This window comes from Entelurus aequoreus, linkage group LG12 (genome assembly GCF_033978785.1).
Source record: "Entelurus aequoreus isolate RoL-2023_Sb linkage group LG12, RoL_Eaeq_v1.1, whole genome shotgun sequence".
Lineage (NCBI taxonomy): Eukaryota > Metazoa > Chordata > Actinopteri > Syngnathiformes > Syngnathidae > Entelurus > Entelurus aequoreus.
The window spans coordinates 30,527,032-30,553,319 of NC_084742.1; the positions used below are offsets into that span (position 1 = coordinate 30,527,032).

At 38.2% G+C, this 26,288-nt stretch overlaps 1 protein-coding gene across 6 annotated transcripts in view; it reads right to left on the bottom strand.

Moving 5' to 3' along the window:
- Positions 1-716: 716 nt before the first annotated feature.
- The window catches only part of recql (RecQ helicase-like), a 38,870-nt gene continuing 13,298 nt past the window's right edge, over positions 717-26,288 (bottom strand). Inside the window, exons 1-16 of one of the 6 annotated variants that reach the window (XM_062065628.1) lie at positions 25,763-25,888; positions 25,431-25,493; positions 22,759-22,983; positions 21,893-22,072; positions 21,587-21,693; positions 18,218-18,416; positions 17,054-17,220; positions 15,089-15,167; positions 14,866-15,014; positions 12,528-12,645; positions 12,316-12,454; positions 12,154-12,245; positions 8,243-8,459; positions 7,610-7,739; positions 2,960-3,101; positions 1,651-1,798 (exon numbers count right to left, since the gene is read on the bottom strand). In XM_062065628.1, the coding sequence (XP_061921612.1) occupies positions 3,000-3,101; positions 7,610-7,739; positions 8,243-8,459; positions 12,154-12,245; positions 12,316-12,454; positions 12,528-12,645; positions 14,866-15,014; positions 15,089-15,167; positions 17,054-17,220; positions 18,218-18,416; positions 21,587-21,693; positions 21,893-22,072; positions 22,759-22,983; positions 25,431-25,493; positions 25,763-25,841 (2,046 nt within the window). In that variant the 5' untranslated portion in view covers positions 25,842-25,888 and the 3' untranslated portion in view covers positions 1,651-1,798; positions 2,960-2,999. Of the gene's footprint in view, positions 1,799-2,959; positions 3,102-7,609; positions 7,740-8,242; positions 8,460-12,153; positions 12,246-12,315; positions 12,455-12,527; positions 12,646-14,865; positions 15,015-15,088; positions 15,168-17,053; positions 17,221-18,217; positions 18,417-21,586; positions 21,694-21,892; positions 22,073-22,758; positions 22,984-25,430; positions 25,494-25,762; positions 25,945-26,124; positions 26,168-26,288 lie in introns of those variants that run through there. The other 5 variants (XM_062065626.1, XM_062065624.1, XM_062065623.1 and 2 more) reach the window with 5 other exon arrangements.

The following is a 26,288-nucleotide window of genomic DNA, read 5'->3' on the forward strand; positions in this document are numbered from 1 at the left end:
AGATAATTTATGGTAATCAAGTTGTTACACACTGCGATGAGCTGGCGACTTGTCCAGGGTGTACCCCGCCTTCCGCCCGATTGTAGCTGAGATAGGCTCCAGCGCCCCCCGCGACCCCGAAGGGAATAAGCGGTAGAAAATGGATGGATGGAAGTTGTTACACATTGAAAATTGTATTAAAATCTCAGAAATTGCACTACAGTCTGCTACGCCGTGTGTGTGCCTTTTTGTGTTTGTTAGCCCACGCACACACACTCACGCGCGGACGCACAAGCACACACACATTGTGCATGTATGCACACCAAATTTTATTGAGTAGTGATCGCAACAGTCTGTTACACTGTGTGTGTGTGCATTTTTGTGCGTTAGCCCACACACACACTCACTCTTTTTTTTTGTCCTGTGCAGCCAGTATCAATCAATCAATCAATCAATGTTTATTTATATAGCCCTAAATCACAAGTGTCTCAAAGGGCTGCACAAGCCACAACGACATCCTCGGTTCAGATCCCACATCAGGGCGAGGAAAAACTCAACCAATGGGATGACAATGAGAAACCTTGGAGAGGACCCCCCCCCCCCCCCGACACACTCGCTCACTCGCATGCATGTTGCTGTGCATGTTCGTATCACGTGCCAATTGGACCTCAGTCCCTTAAGCTGTGTGCATTTTTTTTGTTTGCAGGCCGCCCCGGCACCCCACCCCACACGCACACACACAGTGCATGGTTGCACGCCAAATGTTACTGTTGAGTAGCAATCACACTACATTGTTACACTGTGTGCGTGCATTTCTGTGTATGCTAGCCCACACTGTGCATGTTTGTACACTAAATGTTACTGTTGTGTTGAGTAGTGATTGCACCAGTCTGTTACACTGTGTGTGTTTTTGTGTTTGTTAACCCTCCTCTCCCCGCACACACACACACTGTGCATATTTGCACGCAAATTATTAGTGTTGAGTAGCGATCGCGCCACAGATTGATACGCTGTGTGTCCAATTTTTTTAAATAGACCACACACACACACACTGTGTATGTATGCATGCCAATTGCCAAATTATATTGTGGAGTAACACTGCGTGTTTGTGTCGATGATAGTCAAACCCCGCCCACCTTAAAAGCTGTAAACATGACATTACAGTTTTTTTAAATTGTACTTTATGTGTCTGTGATCATGTACTGTATATCTGTGCTGTCTTCATAACAAACACGCTTACTTGCAGAGTGGTTTCCGACAAAACTGCAGCAGAAAAGCATTGATGGTGTCACCTGTGCACCAGTTTCCTCCTACTACTGACACGTGTCCACAGGCTTCTGGCCGTCTGGGTGATTGTCGTCCTGCGGGGAAGTCGCAGGGACCTGAAGGGTTCCCGTATACAAGCCAGCGCATCCGACTCAGCAGGTTGGCCCAAGTACTCATGGGAGATGTAGTTTATCCTGCGAAGCTGTTTGCTGTAGTACTTCCTCAGGTCACACAGCTCCTCGGCTGCAGTTTCGGAAATAACGGAGGTCCGGGATGGAGAGCTGGACACTGTAGGCACTGTTGTTCTATAAGCGTGGGCTTTCTTTCTCTGTCTTTGAGGGCTGCTGGATTTTTGTTTTGGTATGTTTATTTCAACTTCAACCTCAACGATATGTTGGGCCATAATGTTCGGACAGTCTCCAGCTGCGTACATATGTGTGCATTTGTCTTGTTCAGCTGGCCTGGACAAGTCCTTGTGGGCTTTTTGTTTCTGCCTTGAAGCGGCAATGGAGTTAGTGACCACGTCAATGTCCTCCTTATTAGGAGACACATCCTGGAAGAAAAATATGAGTTATAAAAGAACGTGGAAACAAGATGTAGCATCAAACTCTTGGAATCATACCGCTCACAAAGTGGCAGAAAATAAGACACCCTTATGGCCTTTAGGATCAAATGTAAACAATAGAATTTAATGTAAATAATAGGTATTATGTTATTGAGTGAGAGGAAAACACAGCCTTTGTGATCAATAGGATGTTAATGATGCATTCTTCTGTATGTCTGAAATTCCATACTAACATGTAACTTGGCTTCATCAAATAATATTATGTCTTCATACCTTACAAACAAAGGATTAATAGGGCTATGCTGAGAATACAGTTATAATTTCTTTGAGATAATATGTGTACTTTGGCAAAATGTAAAAATTATAATGGCAGATTATAGTAAATAATTTTGATTAAAAAAGTTGTAACATTAGGTATTTTTTACCCCAATAATATATTTTCTCGTCAAATTTTGAAGTTACTTTCCAAATAAAACTCTAACGTTGCAACTTTCCTCATAAACTTCAACTTTTTCTTCATCAAACAATTTAGATTCTGCAATTTTACAAGAAAAATCATGCAGAAAATTAACATCCGTAGTTTAGTTAACATTTTGCAATACGTAACTTTTTTGATTTTTTTGCAAAAGTTCAAAAAGTTATTAGGAAAAAGTCAACCTTTTGCAATAAAATGTTATAATACTACAATAATAAATACGTAATAAATAGAAAATTTTCTTGCAAAATCACAAACCTTGATTTTTCAAAGATAAAAGTAAAAACGTAGCTTTAATAATAACAAATAAATACAAAATGCTTCAACTTTTTTTCCTGCCAAACTTGATTTTCTCAGTAATAAAACATTTTCCTTGACAAAATGACCTCTTTCACTTAATACCACAACATCTTCAAGGGGTCTGATGAAGATATATTTTTCTATAGACTAAGGATGGGCCAGTATTGAGTATACAATTTCAGACTCAGTAATGAAGGTTAGTTGATGCATGCTCTCGAGTATGGCAATAACTACTGATACCAGACGAATACAACACACGTGTCTACAAAAAATTATCTCTGATTTGGTCAAAATGTTCATGAAAGGCTTTATTCAGTGTTCAGTATCTGTAGATTGCCATGCATCGAGCAGAAAACAGGAATGATGGACTGTACTTAGTCAGCTTCTTTTCTGGGTGGGATGGGGGTTGGGTTACTATGAGGCTGGCTTGACTTTCTTGGACACAGGAGCTTCTCCAGCACTCGCAACTGATCTCTTAACCACTCTGGCTTTTCCCTGGTCTCCCTTGGTTTTTACCTGTTGGCCATTAACAACAGTCTTTACCCGACAGGGGTTAAACTCTTACAGACAATGGACTGGTCGTTGAGGATATGTACCGAATCTATCAAGAAAGTAGATGCATGTATCGATCCACAGTAAATGAATACAACAAAAAGTATTGATTCCTCTTAAACTGGATTTCCCAATGGAAAAGAAACCTCAAGTACAAGGATGATTGCTAAACTGAGCATATTGTTTAAAGCAGTACAGTGCTGTGTTTTGAGATAAGAGCTGTCTCTCGGCTAATTGTTATCAAGCAAAAATTTCAGTTACAAACATCCCCGCCATTAAATGATTTAGGAAATGTCACAGTGAACCCCGTAAAATGCAACCACAACATCTAGTCTTACTCACTACCATTAGCTTACAGCCAGAAATCGACATAACTTTGTTTTTCTAACCATTAATGGAAGAAAATGAGTGACAGGCAGTGCTGAAAAGAAGTGGATGATATTCATTGAATTAAAAAAAATAAATGATCAAAAACATGACTGAGCGTGTCGCCAAATCAATGCTAGTCTGCACCTAGTGGTTAGAGTGTCCGACCTGACATCGGTAGGTCGTGAGTTCCAACCCCGGGAACATACCAAAGTCATACCAAAGACTATAAAAATGGGACCCATTACCTCCTTGCTTGGCACTCAGCATCAAGGGTTGGAATTGGGGGTTAAATCACCAAAAATGATTCCCAGGCGCGGCTACCGCTGCTGCTCACTGCTCCCCTCACCTCCCAGTAGGTGATGGGTCAAATGCAGAGGATAATCTCACCACACCTAGTGCGTGTGTGACAATCATTGGTACTTGAATTAACCATACTGAAGCAGAATGAGTCTAACACAAGCTAAGAATGTTAAAATAATATCTAACCGGCGGACATTTTCCATGAAAATATGGAGAAGCTGCGGCTGGTGTGTTTGACGGAGAAGTAGCGGGAAGGAGACACCGTAGAAGACCGCTCTCCAAGGTAAATGCAGTACATTATTAGATTACTTCATTAAAATACTGTAGTCGTATTGTTTTCATACAATGTTTCTTATCTAAAAGTTTGTTGCTAAAATTGCGCTGTTTTTTTTTTTGAGGGGGGGGTTTCAATTAATTTCAATGCGCGATGTTGATTTGAGATCCAAGTGTTTTGATTGAGTAGCTTCGTCATAGAACCAATTGAGCTTCTAAATTGAGTTACAACAACAAAATTATTACTTGCCTAATAATTGTGCAAACAGAGTACAGTTGATTGCTCAGTTTAGCAATTCTAACTTGTGTTTTCAATCATCATGTAGATGTGCTCCGTGAACATTCAAGTTTTGTGACAAGAATCTGTAGTACAATAATTTTATTTATGATTTAGAAGTACAGTGACTGACAGGATTAAATGCGCAGCAACATTCAAACGCTCCAAACCCAGAAATTATCTAAAAACCAACATAAAACATAACACGAAAATGCTGCAAATTAAAGTCAAATAAATGCTGCAAAAAACACAAAAACAACTGTGTTAGAGACACTTACAGTTAAGTTCGCCAGACATGAGAGATAACCGTCTTTAAAGAAGTGTTTGAAAACACATCAAGACAAATGCAGCTTTTCATTCTGGCCACTATCTTCTGGGCATCCCTATATAGATGGTTTATTAGCCTCGCTAACTAGGAGAACTTGAAATTTCTCACATGCAGTTGATTTTGTGTGTGCTTTTGTGGCATTTTAGTTTTTATTTTGCATTTGTTTTTCATCCTGCAATGTGATTGCAGAAAATGTAATTTGTAGCATTTTCCCGTTACATGCATGTAATTCCTTTTTGGATCATTTTCTGCGCCCCTGTTGGCCACCCTAAACCAGGTTAAAGAATGAAATACAGCAGGTTTACAGTGGTATGAATGGCCATGTGTATCACTAAATGCAACATTTCACAATTAAAAACACAAAACTAAAGAAATACTACAACAATGGGGACTTACCTTGAACTGTTCTAACACACACAGGAAATGTGAGAAAATATTTTAATTGACACTGATGAAAGACACATTAGAAGAAGGAAAAAAATGGTTAGAAACAAACACAAAGAATGGACAGAGATTTGTCCTCACACAAAGATGTTAAGAAGAGCATAAAAATCAAAGCCAGATATTTATTGCATCATTTTTTTTGTTAAAAAAACATAGTTACTTAATATTTACAACATTATGTTACAGAAGTGGCCACATTTTGGATAATAGAGCTTACGTATCTAAACATTCTCTGAATTTTGGGGTGAGGAAAAAGTAACATTCAGTATTTCAGGCCAATGGCGTCTGAGTTGCGTATGTAGGTACAGTACAGACATGACATCTGTTACGTTGGTTGATATTTCTTGAGTTTTCCCAGTGGAGGACAATTTATTTGACATGTCTTACAATATCAAGGAGTTTTAAAAAGTATACAAATTGAAATAGAAATAGATAAAAATTGTAAATAAAGATTGGCGTTGGCATAATCGATTAATTATTATTAATCATCACATTGATCATGTATAAACACAGATTATTCCCGCAATTTATTTTGATAAAAGCAAAACACGTTTTTGAGGCAGCCATTGCTAGCAAGATCGCTACTAGTACATCAGCAACAAGCAATGGACAACAACCAGTGCTGGCAAAGTATACACAACACGGCAATGTTGTCAACAAAACTACCACAAATAGACAGTGCTTTAGTAGTAACTGTGATTAAAAGTGTGAGTAATCTGATTTGAAAAATGTGTAATAATATGCAGTCTTTATTATAAAACTGTACATCTTATTATTATTTGCATTCTCATGTTTTCATGTAATAGCTTATACTCTTATCTAACAGAACTGATGTAGTAATTGTGTTGACAATATGTATGACCATTAAGTTTTCATACATAAACAACTCTTTCTTCTGGTGGCTTACAATCTAATAGAAAAATTAATGGGTGCATTCTGGTCATTGCTGTGATAGAATCCAGGTTCATATTGCCATACTTTTGTATTGAAGCTCACTGAACAGGAAAGGAAGTCACCGTAAGCATATTTAACAGCAACATAATCACAGTTATGTTGCTGTTGTCGTTTCACGTTGCTTGGTGATAATGATAAAGTTAACAATAATAAAACACGTACCGACATTAACAAACCAATGTTTCATAGAAATTACGTCTTTGGTTCTCTATATTAATGTCGCCAAAAGTGGTGGACGTCAACTTAAGCGGGCACTCTGAAGTAACAAGAAGAACAAGGTGGACCAGGATTTGACGACTTGTTCCATTTGAACGAGATTTTAACGACTCCTAAATAAACATCCCTGGCTGCTACATTAGGGACATTACCGTATTTTCTAGACCATAAGCCGCCCCTTTTTCCCCCACACTTTGAACCCAGTGTATTATAAAACGGTGTGGCTAATTTATGGATTTTTCTTTGCTAACGGCCATAATGTTTTGTATTCAACAAATATTTTTCGTAAAACACAGACAGAAACACTGAAAGGGTGTGTTATTGTTTGTGCTATGGCGCCAACTTTTGTATAAGTTCGCTCACTGCAGTTGCTGTGGGTTGAAAATGTACTTCCTGTTTCGTTTCTTAAACCCAAAGTATTCGTCGATTGTGTTTCTGCTCGAAAAGATTCTTCATTCATCACTCCAAGCAACGTTTGTAAGTTTTACAATATAACTTAAACTACTCATACTTACTAAACCGTCCCATGTGTAATGTCTGTAAGGAGTGTTTTCATGCATACTTGTACGTGCTATCGCAATGTAATTAAGCTAGCGTTGTTAACATTCATGAATATATTAACACATTTACAAGTGTCTGTGTTAGTATTATTAACTTACAATGGCATTACTTTTGTATCTTTTCAGTTTTGTAAATTCACCAAAATGTCACCGTGGAGTTATTGATTCTGTTTAGCTGATCAGAGAGCTAGCCTCCGTAACTGGTGGGTCCATGACCGTGACTTCGGTTTTGTTTCATTAGCCGTTTTACTGCCATGTGTAAGGCACCGTTTGGAAACACTTAAAGTATGTAAATAAACATTTACAAAATCTTTCGTACTGGTATATATTTGCGGCTTATAGTCCGGTGCGGCTAATATACAGTATGTAAACATATTTATTTCTTCTAAATTTGGTGCGTGAGGCTTAAATACCAGTGTGCTCCATAGCCCGAAAAATACGGTATATTTTTCATAATGATTCTTACATGTAAACTGATGTTTAACACCTCACAGTAATGATTGCTGTGCTTGCATAATTAAAATAGTTGTAGCTGTAGGACATTTTGGAATACTTATTTGAAGACTTTGTAAAGTCATTACAATATCTGGGATTGATTTTGCTGAAAAGTGGAGAGATATGAAAACGCTTTCTGGAATAAAGCAGATCGACGTTCATGCATATGTAAAGCAGCACTAGACTATTACATCTAAAAAGGAAAGTTTAATGTACATCACATTATTATTATCATAATAGTGGTATCAAAACTTACCAATGAATGCCCATCATGTGTTGCACGCATCTTCATGCTGAGCGTGTGAGTTGGGCTCTTGAGCAGGGGTGCTTTGCGGCCCAGCTTTAAATAACAGTGGGTCGTATATGGCGTGAAACTGAATTCTCCCCTAATTGCAACAGACAGAAGACAATAATGAAATGAGAGCGGAACCTAAGAATCTTTCCAAGTATCATGCTGCATCATTTTTACAACAATGTCACGTGTGCTCTATAAGAGAATACATACAAAACTGTGTTGCATTTGCATTCATCATAAAGATTTGATTTGAATAGTCCAAAGTATGTAAAAAGGACCTGGTACGTTTTTACGCACAGAAATTAATTGGCTATTTGGCCACAGCCTAACGGATAAACTGTTGTCTAATGGATCGAGCAAGGCGCCAATCAAAAAAAGGCCAGCATAATTTCTATAGCAATGTCTGTGCTGTTCTTATTTTAAGAGGGTAAACTTAAAGAACATTGACTTTAATTGAGAATATAGAATGGGATACATACATTTATTTATAGATTATAGTGCCATACTCCATCCATTACCATTTTTTCTTCTGCAAGCACAATGAATTTGTCTGAACCAAATCTCAATACGATTCCACAAAACATTAAGAGTAACCTGAAGTATTCTTGGAGCAGCAGTTGGATGATCACATCCTCGGCCTGTAACCGAGACAGTGTGGAAGTCTCCATGAGCTTCCTGTGCTTGGTGGGGCCCTTCCCCATCCAGGCTTCTACCAACTTTAGAGGTGTCAGCTTCTCATCCATGGATGCTGCCAGTTCCAAAATCTGCACCAGTTGCTTGGCATGTTTGGTAATGTCCAAGGTAAGGAAGTCTGAAGATAAAGATAACACATCTATGTTAAAATGACTGCAGATGAGCCTTATTTTCAGTTTAGGTTACACAAAGACACAAACTCATGGTTTTGGCACACATTAGGTTCATAAAGAATTTACATGTTTAATCAAGCAAGTTGCACGAAAGCCTATGACTAATTATATTAAATCCCATTTTAATCTTAATCAGATCTAGAAGGCCACCCGGAGGTATGAATTAAATTTGTATTCGCAGCCAAGAGCAAGGGAACAATCCTTTGAAAAATATTAATGAATATTGGCATGATAGAAAAGTGGCTCTGCTAGGATTTGATCACGCCTTTGCAATATTACAACTTTTGGGAGAATGTCCCTCAAGAGATGGAGTTCACATTCTTAAAAGAATACTACACATTTTTTGGGTATTTTGCACTTCATTCCACAATCCACAATGTCATTCTTCTTTCTGTGCATTCTACAAAAACTAATTGAAAAACTTCTAGCATGAGGCAGCTAACAAAGCAGTTAATGGGGGTTCCTCTATAACGCCTACAATGCCCTCTAAACAAACATCCAAAAAACAATGCTTCATTTACATGCCGTGACCTGCATATTAACAATATTGTTGTTATAAGCGCTAACTCAGACAAAATATTAAAAGTGGCGGTGTGATCACAGAGAGCTAACTATTTTGTGCAGCAACAGTATTGACATACTGAGCTACTGCTGCTGCATCGCCTCTGAGTTGGTAAAAGTTCATTCTAAATTATAAATCATGCCTCTCGCCTGGATAGTAGAAGGTTGTGGCCATGAACTGAGAAGTTGGTCAACTTTGACATTCAACTTAGACCCGAAAATGGCGAGAATGACACAAAGAGACGCTCGTTGACGCCACCTTTTTTTTTTGAGGAAATTACTTTTATGGTGTCAGGACACAATGCCTTGCTGACACTGCTCCTCCAGATACTAGCGAGAAATAATGCTAACTACTTGAACTGCTTTTGATACTGAATGTGTTTCAAAAAGTTAATGCTTGATTATAAATCATGCCTCTCACCTGTACAGTAAAAGATTGTGGCACCCAGCCGAGAAGTTGATCAACTTTGAAATTCCACACGCTACATAATAATCTGGAGCGACTAAAGCTGTGGATAATGTCTCTCAACAAAAGTAATGCACATAAGACCAGCCAAAATTGCTAGGAAGACTCAACAAGATGTGCAACTAATTTTTTATCTGAGCAGTGAGGATTATGCAGAATTTACCGACGGAAGCTGAAAGATACAACCATCCCATCAGTCGGCATACCAGTGAGAACAGACATAAGTGACTAAAACTTAAATTGGGCTTTTTCTTCCGTAATAAGAGATGTTTTTCTTTTGGTGTAAAAAAGCGCCTTTCTCCGTCACATTTTTATCTGTGCTAGATTATGGTGATCTTTTTTTATATGAACGCTACTCCTTCCTGCCTACAGATGGTTGACTGTTTACCATGCTTCTTTGAGGTTTGTCACAAACTGTAGAGCCATGACACACCACTGTGATTTGTACTCTCGGGTGGGATGGCCTTCTCTATTCACTAAGTGACAGTGCCATTGGTACACTTTTATTTAGAAGGGTCTTCTGGGATTATTGCCCGATTACATTTGTACATTAATTACACAGAGAAGTACGGACTCCTATGCACTGAGATCCAACGATCAGCTGTTGCTCTCTGTCCCTTTTGCTTGTAAATAAAGCTTTTGTCAATGCAGCTAATTGTGCTTGGAACATGCTACAAAGAGACTGGAAGCTGACTAAGTTTTTATCCTTAAACGTTTTAAATCTAAACTTAGAGCATTTGAAGGAGCCTCAGTTATCTGTAACTGTTTTACTTTATGTCCATCCTGTCGTTTTAATGTGTAATGTGAATGTAGTTTTATGTGTAACTTTGCTGCCTCTTGGCCAGAACTCTTTTGAAAAAGAGGTTTTTAATCTCAATGGGATTTTTTTCTGGTTAAATAAAGGTTCAATTAAAAAAAAACAATTTTGTTATGTTCTTTCTGAAACTGTTTAGCACTCTTGCAACATAATAACTTGATAAGGCTCTTACAAAGTCTTCCATTGTTAGTTTTAGAAAACACAGAACAAGCTTTCTATGTTGTTGTTGACAGAAATAGTGTTCATTTCTATTGGAAAGAAGCTTTGGTAATGCTTAAAATGACCAATATAATGTAAATATTACATGCTATCATGTACATACAGTACGTACTTACAGCATGCATACAAAAGTGTTCAATGTTTTTTAGGGGGCTTTGTAGGCAGAATAGATTAATCCCCATTACCTCTAATGTTAGCTGCCTTGTACTAGCAGGTTTTTTTAACAACAGGGTCTCTGCAGGTTTCAACAAGTCAAATTTAAGACTTTTTAAAGACCATAACGAATATAATTTAGGACCATTTCACATTTATACAAAAAAAGTACAGAAAGATAAGGAATATCAGAGGGCCTGAATGAATTGTAAGTATATGAATTCATTCATTGCTCTTTCACACTAGAAAACAAAATGGTTTCTTAACTAAATACACCAGAAGCTTCTCTATTGTAAACTAATTTAAAAAATATGAGCAAATATCGTGACGGCCATTTTTCAGATTTGTTTTCTTGCAAAAGGTGCGGTGTGCTTCATAGCAAGTGTTTTCATGTAACAACAACCAGAACGTCAGCAATGGTAGAGGAAAGTATAACAATATATTGTCTGTGAAAGGAACTGTTAGCATCTCTGCTAAAGCTAAGTGGTTAACTTTTGCAGTGCTTTTGCGGCTGTCAGAATTGAGCAAACAAAAACAACACCAGTAATACTACTGTATCCGCACAAAAACGGAGTGCTGAAATTATTGGAATAAATAATATAAATAATATAAGACCATTATTTTTTTTATAGGTTTTACTGCTGTGAGTATCTCCTTCGGCAATCGGTGCCACTTTAATCAAATAACACTCCTTGGGGGGGCTAATTTGATCCTTGTGTAGTTGTGCAAGTGGTTGTGGCGTTTCAACATCTTTTGACACAGACTTCTCACAGATTTTTTACTTTTACATTATCATGCCACTCACTTTCACTGCAATGTTTACAAACGCTTCCCTCCTCCTCCATGGAGCCACATCCGGGTCCTAACCCAAATTGTGACACCTGTGAAAACACTCTATACGTTTCCATCCACCGGCTTCAAGCATGCATTAAACTGATCCTTCTGGAGCCACAAAACGTTGAACTTGCACTTGAGCTGAGGGCTTTCGTAAGATTTCCCCCGCTGCTATTCTAAGCTGTTTCAACACACCACTGCGTGCTCACAGCACACTAGCTGGAGGTGCGTGATAAATTCTGACAGGGCAGCACAGGTAGCCTACTTTAGTTCCATTTTGTAGTTACGTTATAGTGTTGTCAGAAATCGAAACATTTCAAATCAAGACTGAAGTTCATGCATGCTTTGAATAAAAGTGTTAATATATTTTTAAGAGCTTTCAAAATTGTATTTAAGACCTTTTATGAGATTTTAGCAACATTTTTGACATTTTAAGGCCTTAAATTCAAGACTTTTTAAGACTTGCGGATACACTGTACTATTTAGAATGCACAGAAAAAGGACATGTGTTTTTGTCTCACAAAAGAATTGGGAATGATGGGCAAAATTCACCCCAAAAAGTGCCCTGCCGCCATCGTTACACACACACCTTCTGCATTGCGGCACACATCACACATGCTGTTGCATCCTATGTCGTCCCACACTTCATCAAAATGGGCAGCCATGACAGAGCTGCGACACCTGGCAACAGCAAGAAAAGATCCCGTGAGGCTTTATAAGATTACCGTGTTCAGAACCGAGAAGGTGCTACCTGTCCACACTCTGGCAGTAGGACACCATCTCCATCAGCTTTTTGTGACCAACATTTTCCATCACCACCATGGTGCTGATGCGAAAGATATCAGCAAAGCCAAAGTAGGCAATGCAGTCTGCTGGAAGATCATCTCGACCTGGGAACCAACAGATTTTATTTTTTCAACATAGTAGCTTGATTTATTAGTGATCTTAGTGTCTTCACAGCACCTGCACGTCCACTCTCCTGATAGTAGTTTTCAATTGATTTGCTGATGGTGTGATGGATGACAAACCTGACATCGGCCTTGTCGATGCCCATACCAAATGCCACCGTGGCAACCACCACCTTGAGGCACCAACACTCATGTTAAACTTTATCAGCAGTTTTGACATACAGTGGTACCTTAGTTTTGCTTAGTAATTTCTCCAAAAATATGAACAAAAAAACCATTTCATAGATAGTTGTCCATGCAGAAAACAATACGGATTATGTTTAAATGATGAATGTAATGGATAAATGGATAAAAATTTAACATCACTTTTACCTTCATTAAACTTGTTTTGGCAACAATAGCTATGAGTGGAGAGGGAAGATTGGACGGCCACGCGGATGTCACCTATGTATTTTGGTACACATTTTTTTCTTGAATTCAGTAGTGTTTTTCACATTATTTATCAAAGTATAGTTTGACACATCAAACGTATACTGATTTCAAGGTTAATGTCAAAAAACAGCTATGGACAAGGCAGGAAAGTAACCATTTGTAAGTGTCAAACTGGGTGTATAATAGTGGGTCTCCAAAGCATGTATATATATATATATATATATATATATATATATATATATATATATATATATAAACCCCGTTTCCATATGAGTTGGGAAATTGTGTTAGATGTAAATATAAACGGAACACAATGATTTGCAAATCATTTTCAACCCATATTCAGTTTAATATGCTACAAAGACAAGATATTTGATGTTCAAATTGATAAACTTTTTTTTTTTTTTGCAAATAATCATTAACTTTAGAATTTGATGCCAGCAACACGGGACAAAGAAGTTGGGAAAGGTGGCAATAAATACTGATAAAGTTGAGGAATGCTCATCAAACACTTATTTGGAACATCCCACAGGTGAACAGGCAAATTGGGAACAGGTGGGTGCCATGATTCGGTATAAAATTAGATTCCATGAAATGCTCAGTCATTCACAAACAAGGATGGGGCGACGGTCACCACTTTGTCAACAAATGTGTTAGCAAATTGTTGAACAGTTTAAGAAAAACCTTTCTCAACCAGCTATTGCAAGGAATTTAGGGATTTCACCATCTACGGTCCGTAATATCATCAAAGGGTTCAGAGAATCTGGAGAAATCACTGCACGTAAGCAGCTAAGCCCGTGACCTTCCATCCCTCAGGCTGTACTGCATCAACAAGCCACATCAGTGTGTAAAGGATATCACCACATGGGCTCAGGAACACTTCAGAAACCCACTGTCAGTAACTACAGTTGGTCTCTACATCTGTAAATGCAAGTTAAAACTCTCCTATGCAAGGCGAAAACCGTTTATCAACAACACCCAGAAACGGCGTCGGCTTCCCTGGGCCTGAGCTCATCTAAGATGGACTGATACAAAGTGGAAAAGTGTTCTGTGGTCTGACGAGTCCACATTTCAAATTGTTTTTGGAAACTGTGGACGTCGTGTCCTCCGGACCAAAGAGGAAAAGAACCATCCGGATTGTTATAGGCGCAAAGTGTAAAAGCCAGCATGTGTGATGGTATGGGGGCGTATTAGTGCCCAAGACATGGGTAATTTACACATCTGTGAAGGCGCCATTAATGCTGAAAGGTACATACAGGTTTTGGAGCAACATATGTTACCATCCAAGCAACGTTACCATGGACGCCACTGCTTATTTCAGCAAGACAATGCCAAGCCACGTGTTACATCAACGGGGCTTCATAGTAAAAGAGCGCGGGTACTAGACTGGCCTGCCTGTAGTCCAGACCTGTCTCCCATTGAAAATGTGTGGCGCATTATGAAGCCTAAAATACCACAACGGAGACCCCCGGACTGTTGAACAACTGAAGCTGTACATTAAGCAAGAATGGGAAAGAATTCCACCTGAGAAGCTTAAAAATTGTGTCTCCTCAATTCCCAAACGTTTACTGAGTGTTGTTAAAAGGAAAGGCCATGTAACACAGTGGTGAACATGCCCTTTCCCAACTACTTTGGCACGTGTTGCAGCCATGAAATTCTAAGTTAATTATTATTTGCAAAAAAAAATAAAGTTTATGAGTTTGAACATCAAATATCTTGTCTTTGTAGTGCATTCAATTGAATATGGGTTGAAAAGGATTTGCAAATCATTGTATTCTGTTTATACTTACATCTAACACAATTTCCCAACTCATATGGAAACGGGGTTTGTACTAAAAAATTGGTACCGTTGAATACTGGTATCGATTACCAGGTACCGAACCGGTTCAAACATGAACTGTTACCATCCCTACTTGTCAGGTGCAATTAAAAAAAAATTTTAGGACTCAAATTCCAAATACCTGGATTTTCCCTGAGGTCCATTTGCGATGAATACGAGACTTATCGTCAGGATTCATATTTGCATGGTAGGGATAGGCTATGATGTCCCTTTGCTGTAGTTCAGCAGACACAGAGTCTGCATCCTTCTGAGACAGCACATATATGATCCCTGTGGTATGAAAAGAAAATTCAAATTTTTATGCCCTTAAAATGTATAACTTGCTGTAGTGTTGACTATAGTACCTGACTGGTCCTTGTATCGGTTCTTAATCAGTGAGGTAATGTCATTCATCATTGCGATGTCAGAAATTTTAACACGAACCTAAGACACAAAAAGATGCTTGGATTGACACAGTAATTAGAACACGCACGTTTGATTACTACACAACTTTCAAAATGTAAAGTGAAACAATGGCACTTATTATAAATGAGAGAACTCAAAATAAATGTAAACATAAACCAATTTAACAGTACACAAATCTATTTTTAACAAGGAACAAGGAGGAGGCAGTATGAGGAGAACGAAAGTATTAATTACTGCAGATAATCATTATAAATAAGTTTTTTTGAATATAGTTTTGTATTTATTCATTCATTATGAAAGCCTTCTGGTCGCATATGCTCCTGCAATAAGTCATCATTTATTACATTTTTAATTTATCATATACAGTATTATTGCATTCGTTATTGCTGTGTACTTATTTATTCAAATTTCAAATGTATTTAATTCCTTGCTTCTTTCCTTTTTTTATACAAAGCAACAATATGTGAACGGAAGTTATGGTAAGTGTAAACTGGTTTAATTCAATAAGTTATGTAATTATTAGTAAATGCCAAGATTTGGAGAAGTCCATCCATCCATTTTCTACCGCTTGTCCCTTTGGGGTCGCGGGGGATGCTGGAGCCTATCTCAGCTGCAATCGGGCGGAAGGCGGGATACACCCTGGACAAGTCGCCACCTCATCGCAGGATTTGGAGAAGTGGTAGGATTAAATAAGCTCTGCTTTTTCCTTCTCCTTTTCGGGTGTGTTGCACTGTAGCAATGTGGAATCACATTGTGTTCCTGACTGACAATACATAATATTTAAGCATGTTTAAAATAAAGTACAATTATAACTATGATTACATAATTATGATCTAAAATGTTTACTTTTTCATTCTGAAATAGATAATGTAGCTAATGTTATTCTGAATTTTGTGTTGCAAAGATGCAAAGAACTAAGAGCACAACTGAAAACACAGCAGCAAAAACAAGCACTGTGAGAATATAGTACATAAAAAATAATGATAAAAACTCAGAATATTATAAGACAAACAAAAATAAAAACAAATAATTTAAATTAACTAATATAATTAACATTATGAGAAATAATTATCAATTTCACAAGCATAAAGTTGTAAAACTACAATAAAAAAGTATGAAATAAACATTGGTAGTTGTTTTTACACTTTCAGGTTTTCCCTGTCAGGGTGTCGCTACAGCGAGTCAACAGCATTAAAGGTTTTGGCGTTGTTTCAAACCCATGCCTTCTGCCATGAAAGGTACAAGGGTGTACTATTACGCCACTTATAGTAAGATAGATAGATAGATAGATAGTACTTTATTGATTCCTTCAGGAGAGTTCCCTCAGAAATAGTATCAGCAGTTTTTGGCGATTATACAAACATATGTGAGAAAAAACTATGTGTAACTCTTTGGTTTGTGTTAGTTTTTTTTATTAGTCAATATTTTTAACACATAATTAATCACATTACTTAATTATTTAGAAAAACTTTTGCTGTCAGGTTCATGAAGTGGATTTTGTAATTGAAAAAAAAATTATTCCAACTTTATTCTAGTGAAATTACGAGTTTATTGACATAGCTTTGACCTTATTTTCTTATTTCAGCATGATCCTAATAATCTAACTTTTTAAAGTGGCAGCAAGATACACTGAAAAGATACGAAAATCGCTCATTTTGCATGATATATGGTAACGTTAACAAAGGCTTGGCTACTACTTACTCCTCTTTGGACATGTTCATTTGTGAAAGGGAATTCATGCAACAACATTAAGCATTTTCAAAATGAATTAAACCATAAATCACCTTTTTAAATTTCAATCAACAAACTACGTTGTCATGAATAAATCATTTTATAGGTCATAGGCAGAATAGCAACAGCTGGTTTGTGAAAATGAAACAGTCTGGCTGTCGCAACTACTTCACCTCATAATATAGATTGCTTCGGTGGAAGGACACTTTGAGTGTGACTGGGTTTTGTACACACAGAATCTCGCCACAGTCCTTGAGGATGCTGCTGGTTGCTGTGGCTGTGAGCCCAATCAGTGGTACCTTGGGGAACTGCCTCTTAAGGATGCCGAGACGTTTGTAATCTGCAGAAGTGCCAAACATACACTTTTCATAGTATAGTTTAAATGTGCAAAAAAAATACATATCTGGGGCCATACTTATCAAGCTTCTTAGAATTACTCCTAAGAAGTCTGCTAAGAGTTGACTTAAGAGTAAATAAATTCTTCGCTGAAAGCTGCACTTAAAAGTTAGTTATCAAGCGTCTTACTCACACTTTCAGCGAAGTGTAGGACTGAATCTTAAGTGTCACACTCAGAGCTGAATTACGACATTACTATGTGCCGTAAACGGAATTTTAGGTGACGTCATTTCTGTGTCCATAGAAATGACCAATCACGGAATGGAATCCGTTGTCTAAGAATAAAGAAATATCTTGGAAATATTTAAGTGGACAATGGGAGTGTATATTTTGACAATAAACTACAAAATAATACAAAACAAACTAGTCCCCGCCGGCACTCACGCTACCGCTCCCTCTCTTCTATCGCCCACACACTCACTGACGTCACTCACCTCACGGCCACACACATACGCTACTGTCATAACATTTTCTTTCCAATTCATTAATTAGGCAACTAATTTGAAACTGGTGTGGGTGGCTCTATATATACTAGCCCACTGCAGACACATGCAGAAATCAACAAGGAATCGAAAAGTATTAAATCTGTGACAAAAATAATATCCGCTCTGTCTAAACGATACCGTTTGATCAGCTGCTCGTCATCAAAACAAAACAAAACATTGTTCCGTTCCCTGAACGTTCGCGCACGTCTCTCTCGCCTCAGTGCCATCCCCTGCTGGCAACTCCTAACCACTTAAGACACCTCTGAAGGTCTCTTAAATATCGTGGAGAGTAGGAGTGATTCTTTGACTTAAGAATGTTGATAAAAAGCTTTTATTTTAAGTTTGAGAGTAGGACTAAATTTCGCAAATTCTCAGGACTTAAGTGTAAAATGGCACTCTAAGAAGCTTGATAAGTACGGCCCCTGGTTTCTCTTTATGAGACTTAGAAACCCCCACCTGGTCTGAAGTCATGTCCCCACTGGCTGCAGCAGTGCACCTCGTCCACAGCGATGCGACTCAGCAGGCCTGCATTGTTGGCTTTCTCCAGACGAGACATAAACATCTTGCTCTTGGCAATCTTTTCTGGAGTCACATAAAGCATCTTAAATTGGGCCTTCTTGTCAATCATACCAGCCATCACTGCCTTAGAGTGCTCCTGTAAATAGAGAAGAAACTGCAGCTGTGGATTGTATGGTGAGTGTAGATACCCTCTTCTAGACACCTTTACAACACATTTCTTGTGATTTTATGGGAGTCCTCACTTCGGATTCAATGCCTTCATCAGAGTTTTGATTAACTGTATACAGAACTGTAGAACCCTCTGGTTACACAAGACGCGAAAAATGAACACATCCCATTAAAAGCCCTAAAAACCTAAAAATTAATTTTAAATTATGTTATACACATTCGAAAACAATTACAGGCATTCAGCACATGCAGTGTTTCTCAAATAGTGGGTCAGGACACCATGGGGGGGTTGTGGTTAGGTTTTAATAATTTGTGTCTAGCTAGGTGGCAGCAGTGCTCAAGCTAATCAACAGGCTCCCTGTTCTACTAAGTAGAGGTAGTAAAGTTAAAGTATGGGTTATACTTGTATAGCGCTTTTCTACCTTTTTTTTAAGGAACTCAAAGCGCTTTGACACTATTTCCACATTCACCCATTCACACACTGATGGCGGGAGCTGCCATGCAAGGCGCTAAAGAGGACCCATCAGGAGCAAGGGTGAAGTGTCTTGCTCAAGGACACAACGGACATGACTAGGATGGTAGAAGGTGGGGATTGAACCAGTAACCCTCAGATTGTTGGCACGGCCACTTTCCCATCTTCGCCACACAGTACACAAGAACACAAGTGTACAAACAAACAGAGGCAGAGAGATGGAAACATTTGTGAGAGGAATGAAAAGAAAACAGGAATTGTCATCAGTGCAGTAAAACAAGGGATGAAGTGAATTGGCCTTTGGATTCACTGTAAATATGGTAGGATATGGTAAAAGACCGGTTCGTGTTTTATACCTAAAAACTATGAGAGAAAACAGCATTAAATCAGACAAATTTAGATAGCATCTGAAGACCTTAAACCCCACTGGTATCAATAAGACACCATACATCTTACACAGGTCTAATGTATATATTGCATAGACCGGTGCAAAAAAAAAAAAAATTCACACAATAGAGGAATTAGTAAAGGTAAGTTGTGTTTCATAAAAAAAAGCTAAAATGAATACAGTTGACAATTTGAAATGTTCAAGTCTTTTTTAATTGTCTTCTGGATAGACAATATGTTCAGGGAAAGTAAATACGAATATGCACTTTCATGCCTTCTTAAAAGATACAATAAATTATGTTGTTGCAGATGTTGCACTAAACAAACAAAACAAAAAATCATAGCCCTTTTTGAAAAGAAATATGTTGATAAAGCTGACAAGTGAACAATATTTCAGTTTTAGAATAATTTTAATGTTACTGTTTTAATTTTAATGTTACTTATAAAAATGTATAACCCAAGCGAATCATTTGCACTTTTTTTCCATGTATTGAAAATCACACAGCCTGAACATCCATCCATCCATCCATTTTCTATCGCTTGTCCCTTTCGGGGTCGCGGGGGGTGCTGGAGCCTATCTCAGCTACATTTGGGCGGAAAGCGGGGTACACCCTGGATAAGTGGCCACCTCATCGCAGACAGCCTGAACAGTTTTGTTTAAATTAGGGGTGTCAAAAACATTGAGTTAACTCATGTGATTATTCACCAAAAAATATTGCATTAATCAAGTATGTTTGTATGCAGATTATTCAGTTAATTTGGACTGTACATAGAAAATGGATGGATGGATGGATGCTCATTTACCTTAACCGCGGATGGTTACATAAAAGGCATCGTAAATTGTTATAACTCATGTGATTATTCACATAAAAATATTGCATTAATCAAGTATGTTTGTATGCAGATTATTCAGTTCATTTTGACTGTACTTAGAAAATGGATGGATGCTCATTTACCTTAACCGCGGGTGGTTACATAAAAGGCATCGTAACTTCTTATAAAACGTACATGATGTACATTCAAGTAAAAACATTTAAAAATGTTCCTGTATTACATTCTGACAATAAAATTGCAATTGTGTCCAAATATTGGGCCCTTTTTTTAATGAAATTTAAAGTATGCAAGCGAGTAATAATCTGTGAATAATCATGGTTAATCTAAATTGTGAAGTGAGTGAAGTGAACTATATTTATATAGCGCTTTTCTCTAGTGACTCAAAGCGCTTTACATTGTGAAACCCAATATCTAAGTTACATTTTTAAACCAGTGTGGGTGGCACTGGGAGCAGGTGGGTAAAGTGTATTGCCCAACGACACAACGGCAGTGACTAGGTTGGCAGAAGCGGGGATCGAACCCGGAACCCTCAAGTTGCTGGCACGGCCACTCTACCAACCAAGCTACACCGAAAAAAAAGTGATTAATCTGATTTAAAAATACATCATTTGACAGCACTAGTTTAAATGTTACACACTGACATAAGTTGTTGCAGATGTTATCACAGCTCATTTGATCCATTTTGATAGTATGGTGATCATATAAAAAATTTAATTGACAGTGCATTGCACAGAAATCAATAACTATGAAGTTCTCATTAGTAAATAAATTCAGAGGGGTCTTGGTAAAAAAATTCTGTCCCCGGGGATTTATGACAGAAAATAATTGAGAACCACTGGTATGCAATCTTGTACTATAATGCTGGACAATGTTGAGTGACTTATATTGTAAGTGTAATAAAGTCCCACGAGCTGGATTCATAGCTGCAGCCCTCATTTTTTCACCTGCAGATAGTGCCTTCAAACCACTTTCTATTTTAGTTACCAATAAAAAAACTAATGATTTACAATTCACCAAAAACATTACAAGAATATGAAGTCGCTCCCATTTACGTCGACAAACAATCAATGTCAACTAACTCATCACGTTCCGGGTCAGTGTGTTCTTTTATTACTAAAAAAGGCGCCCGCTTAAGTCGACATAACAATGTGATCGTTTCTAAGACAAACGGGTCCAATTATGTTTACATTTGTTGTAATATTGTTAACAAAATTATTATTGCTCAGCATAAATAAACAACAGCAATATAACTAATGTAATAAAAAGGAAGTCTAAGTCTAAGTCTTATACATCATTAAAGCATTTGACTTCCTGTTCAGTGCAAATAAGCTTCAAAATAAAAAGCATAAAAGCATAGCAGTATTAACTTTAACCTATTAAGTGCTTATGCTGACGTTAGTCAGCCAGTCTGAGCGGCGTCGACTGAACGGGTTCCACTGTATTACCTTGGTACTGGAAGCATTCAGCATTACTGCTGACAAGCCAATGGACTTCAGGTACATGGTCTGATCCTCCATTAGCGACACCAATGGGGTCACAACCAGTGTAAAACCTGTGCAGACACACACACACACACACACACACACACACACACACACACACACACACACACACACACACACACACACACACACACACACACACACACACACACACACCACATAGATACACACTTTACCTGTGTGTATTGAAAGGACATACTGTGTACACATTTCCTAAATTGTAGGATGTGTGCTCAGGTCTCACCATACCGTCAGAACAGATAGCTGGAAGCTGATAGCAGAGGCTTTTTCCTCTGCCTGTGGGCATCACAATAAATAGATCTTTCCCTGCCATAGTCAGATTGATGGCCTTCAACTGTACTGGTCTGAAGTTGGACAGGTGGAAGGATTCCGTTAGTTGCTGCGTCAAATCCTGGGACCAGGCAAAATCTATCAAGGTGATGGACATGGGAAACGTTAGGCATACACTTGGAATTTTTACACTTAAACCCTATTAAAGAGTAAATACTAGTATCATATATTCATTATTAACCAATCCATTAAATTTTTTTCGCTTTTTGAGTCGCGACAAAAGCATTCTTAGAATGAAAGCCCAGACCTCCCTGTTCCTAGTTACTTCCTCCAATTCCAGTTTGTTTTGACCCTGGATCATTTAGGAGTCTATCTATTGTTTCCTATAACGAAGGTTTGTAAAATGTAACTGTGGAAGAGCAACTCCGATTAGCATGTGCACATTTGTATCGATATACAGAATTAGTACAGCATTGGTATTATGCGACTATCGCAGAGTGATCGCTTGGCGTGTGCATTCTCTATCGTATTATGTATAATATTACTTTTTCAAGTCCGATAACGCAACGTTGCATATATGCCGACGCCAATCTGATACTTTCTTTTCTTTTTTTTATATTTTATATATTTATAATCATACCTGTATGCATACACATCGCTTAAGATAAACACTAAAAAAAACACCATATTCAAACTGTGCAACAAATCTTCTAGCAAGTATCAGAAAATGAAGATTATTACCACTGTTATCTCTACATAACCTACATTTTAAATGCCAAAATCCTTAACAGATATTGTTTAAATGATGGTCACTGTTAAGGTACCTGTGCATTCATATTGCTGCATTTCCTCGTTGCTCATGACGGAAGCAGCTTTGGAAGACTTGCTTGATGAAGATGATGCAGATGCAGATTCACAGGCATCCTCCAGTTTAGACAGCAGCGCATTCTTACGAGAAGTCAACTCGGTTTTCTTCTCAAGGAGCTCTGCGATCTGTAACTCTACCAACTCAAGCTCCGCCTCCACCGAGTCCAGTTCTTCCTGAATATCTATAAAGGAAATTGTCAGTAATTTAAAAAGATTAGTTTCACAGTTATATTGTTCACTGTTTAAGCATAAGAGTAAAGGGAATACACTACGCCTGTCTTGATGTTTTAATTAAGGTATAATCTGCATTTAGAATTAGAGGTGTAACGTTACGCCATAATAAGGTTTCAACACGTACATTGTTTTTAATGTCACGGTTTGATTCCTTTGGGGTCGGCCCTGGTCTTACCTCAAGAGTCGATATACTCAGGCTTTGTTGAACTAACTATCAGATCAGCTGTTCTGGACCCGACACTTTTGAGTTTCACATCTTAGCGTAAATTAAATCAGACTTCTGCTTTCATTTGTTTAACCTCCTAACTCAGTGATTCTCAAACTGAGGTAGTCAGAGTAGTGTATACAGAGAGTATGGACAACCCGGTTTCAAACGATCTCCTCAATTAGTGGTCAAAAGGTACTAATGTGCTCTAGGTTACGTACCAGTTTGAGGCCGCGTGGAAGCGACATGAATTTATTTTACTTGAAGAGTGTTTTCCGAGTGTTTGTGGCGTAAACATGCCCTGTTGTGCGGCATGAGGATGCACCAGTCGAAAAAAAGGTGGGAAGCAATTGCATATGTTTCTCTGCAACCTAAAAAGGACAAAAATATGGGAAGCGAAGGTTTGCCAGGAAGGCTGGTGAGCCAATAACCAGGGCCGAGTTAACTTAAGGGGGGGGCCTGGGTTTGACGGGGTTTGGGTGCCCCACCCCAAACCTCGACAACCCACCAACGCCCCCCCACCAAAAAATCAGTTTAAAAAAAAAAAAAGAAATCATGATTTCACTCAACAGAACAGCAACAATGAAAAAATATCACACATTTAACAAATAATTTTGTTCCTGAATGCATCCCCTTTGTGAAGGGCGCATGCACGTCTGTGTGAGCACGATAGAAGCTGGAGACTGCCTGTGTTTTAGCTCAATAGTAATATGCTGGTCTTTCACACGGACTTTCATTGCCTCGCTCATGGCCGTAGGAAAAAACAACGCAGCCGAGAGAGAGAGATCGCTGGAGGAGGCTGAGCTGTTTGTGATTGACAGCTTTGAATACCAATCATTGCATTCCGGTGTCAAAATCGGGGGCCCCACCCAACTTCAGCCCAGGGAAGCCTGTGCATTAAGGCGGCCTTGCCAATAGCAGATTCTTGTGTGAGGTAAGCAAGCATACATACACATGGAAAATGTGGTATATTGCACTCTGAGTAACAGTGAACTAATACATTTAGCCTGACAAAACTTTGTTTCAAAATTGCACCTTTTCTGCATATGTCACCAATAATCCAAACTAAACTAATAAATATAGCAGTAAAAAGCAGCATTATTTCAGTATTCAAGTTAATATGGTGATTATGAAATCAGGAAGCTATGACTTGGCACAGCAAAACCTATGAAAAATATTCAAAATTGCAAAAGTAAAAGCACAGGCATATATAGTGCAGTGATTACAAATACATTGGAGGCAGACACCACAGTTGACATACTTCACACAAAAGTCATAATTTATCCGTCATTTTTGGTCCAAAGCTAATTAGGATTTTGGCAAAATGAAGGTAATACGTTTATTTGTGGTCGTTGTGTATTTACCGACGTACATTTCGCAGTCGGGATCGTGTTCAAGAGCTGCTGGTCACTCAACACTGCATAAATATATACAATGGAGTGCATCAAATACGACCGCAAAATTAGATTTAGAAGAAAAAAAACAAGTTTTATTGTAAGTTTTTGAGCTGCAGTATGCTGAGAACTATATTTAGACTTATTATTTTGGTTTATTTCGTCAGGAAAACTAACGTCAGAACGACTCAATTGCATGTATCCGGCCACAGCCCCTCATGGCTCCTGTTGTCTAAATGTCCATACTCTGTTTATACACAACTCTGGTGGTAAAGGTACACGGGCTCTAGTCGTACGCCAAAGAATCTCTTTGTTAAAGTACAGTGTTTTATTTTCCTATAATCAAACCGAGTGTTACTGTTCAAACAGTGTGTAATGTTACAGTGGCCAAAATTATTAAATATACTTGGTAAATAAAACCTCTGCCTTGTTTTTAATGAATACTTGGGCCTACTACGCTACCATATTCTAATGTTGGTCTTTATGGTGGTACTTTGAGAGTTAAGTATTTTCTGAGGTGGTACCTGGTAAAAAAATGTGAGAATTACTGTCCTAACTGGAATACCACCCTAGGCTTTGCCAAACATCTTCATCCACAGCGTAAGACAGTAATGTGGGTAAGGTCTTGCACCTGCAGAGTTGTCCCTTGAGGGTAACACCTCCGTTGTTAATTATGTCTCTCCTTTTCTGACTCCAGTGTGCCCTATGGGGCTATGTACCAACCTTATGCAACAGCATGTAAAAACGGCATACATCTCACAAATGTTGTGTCTATTGTGCCACATCACAGACTCACCATTTGGCTGACCACGACCATCCATGATGATAACAATAATTGTCAGACCTATACATAAAATTCCTGAAAGACAAAATGTAATGTATTACAATATACTGTATCAATATTAATATTATTTTCGCTCAATTAATGACAGTTTGCAAGCTATTCTGCAAAAGTTAAACAGTTCAAAACATGCATATTTACATTGTATATATATACTGTACACGTCAGCAGGTTAGTGCCTTCCTTATGGAGCAAACTAGCCACGCTAATTGAACTTAGCAGGAAACAACAGCAAATCGCACATGAACGAGCAAATTACGTGTTAGCTTTTAAATTCACAAGCATACCCGAGTATTCAAGCCCGAAGTTGATATTTTCTGAACTAATGAAGCAAATAGTCGAAGAATATCCGATACAACTAACCATTCAAACCCAATTGACACCACTTGCCTTGTTGTTGAACTCACTTTCTGTTTCTATGGTTTGACCATTTGTACTAAACAACCATGAAGCATTATTGCCCCGGGTTGTGCCTTGCAGGCTACCAACATGCTTTATTTCTGCATTGATAAAGTGTAATAGTCCCAAACTTTCGTAACGCGTGTGCTAAGTCCATAACTTCCCTAGTATTTATTTGACACAAAATAAACTTCAAGCATAATGTCGACATGTTAACATAGTGTAATATATGTGATTTGTGTGTGTGCACCTTTAAGAGCGGACACTGTTGCGGGAGATGTTGAACAGTGTTGTGCTAGAGTTTGGGTAATGTCACAGCGCATTTCGAAATAAAAGCATATCCATCCATCCATCCATCGACTACCGCTTGTCCCTAAATGCAAAATTGCGTTCCAGACATTGTCACAGCGCATA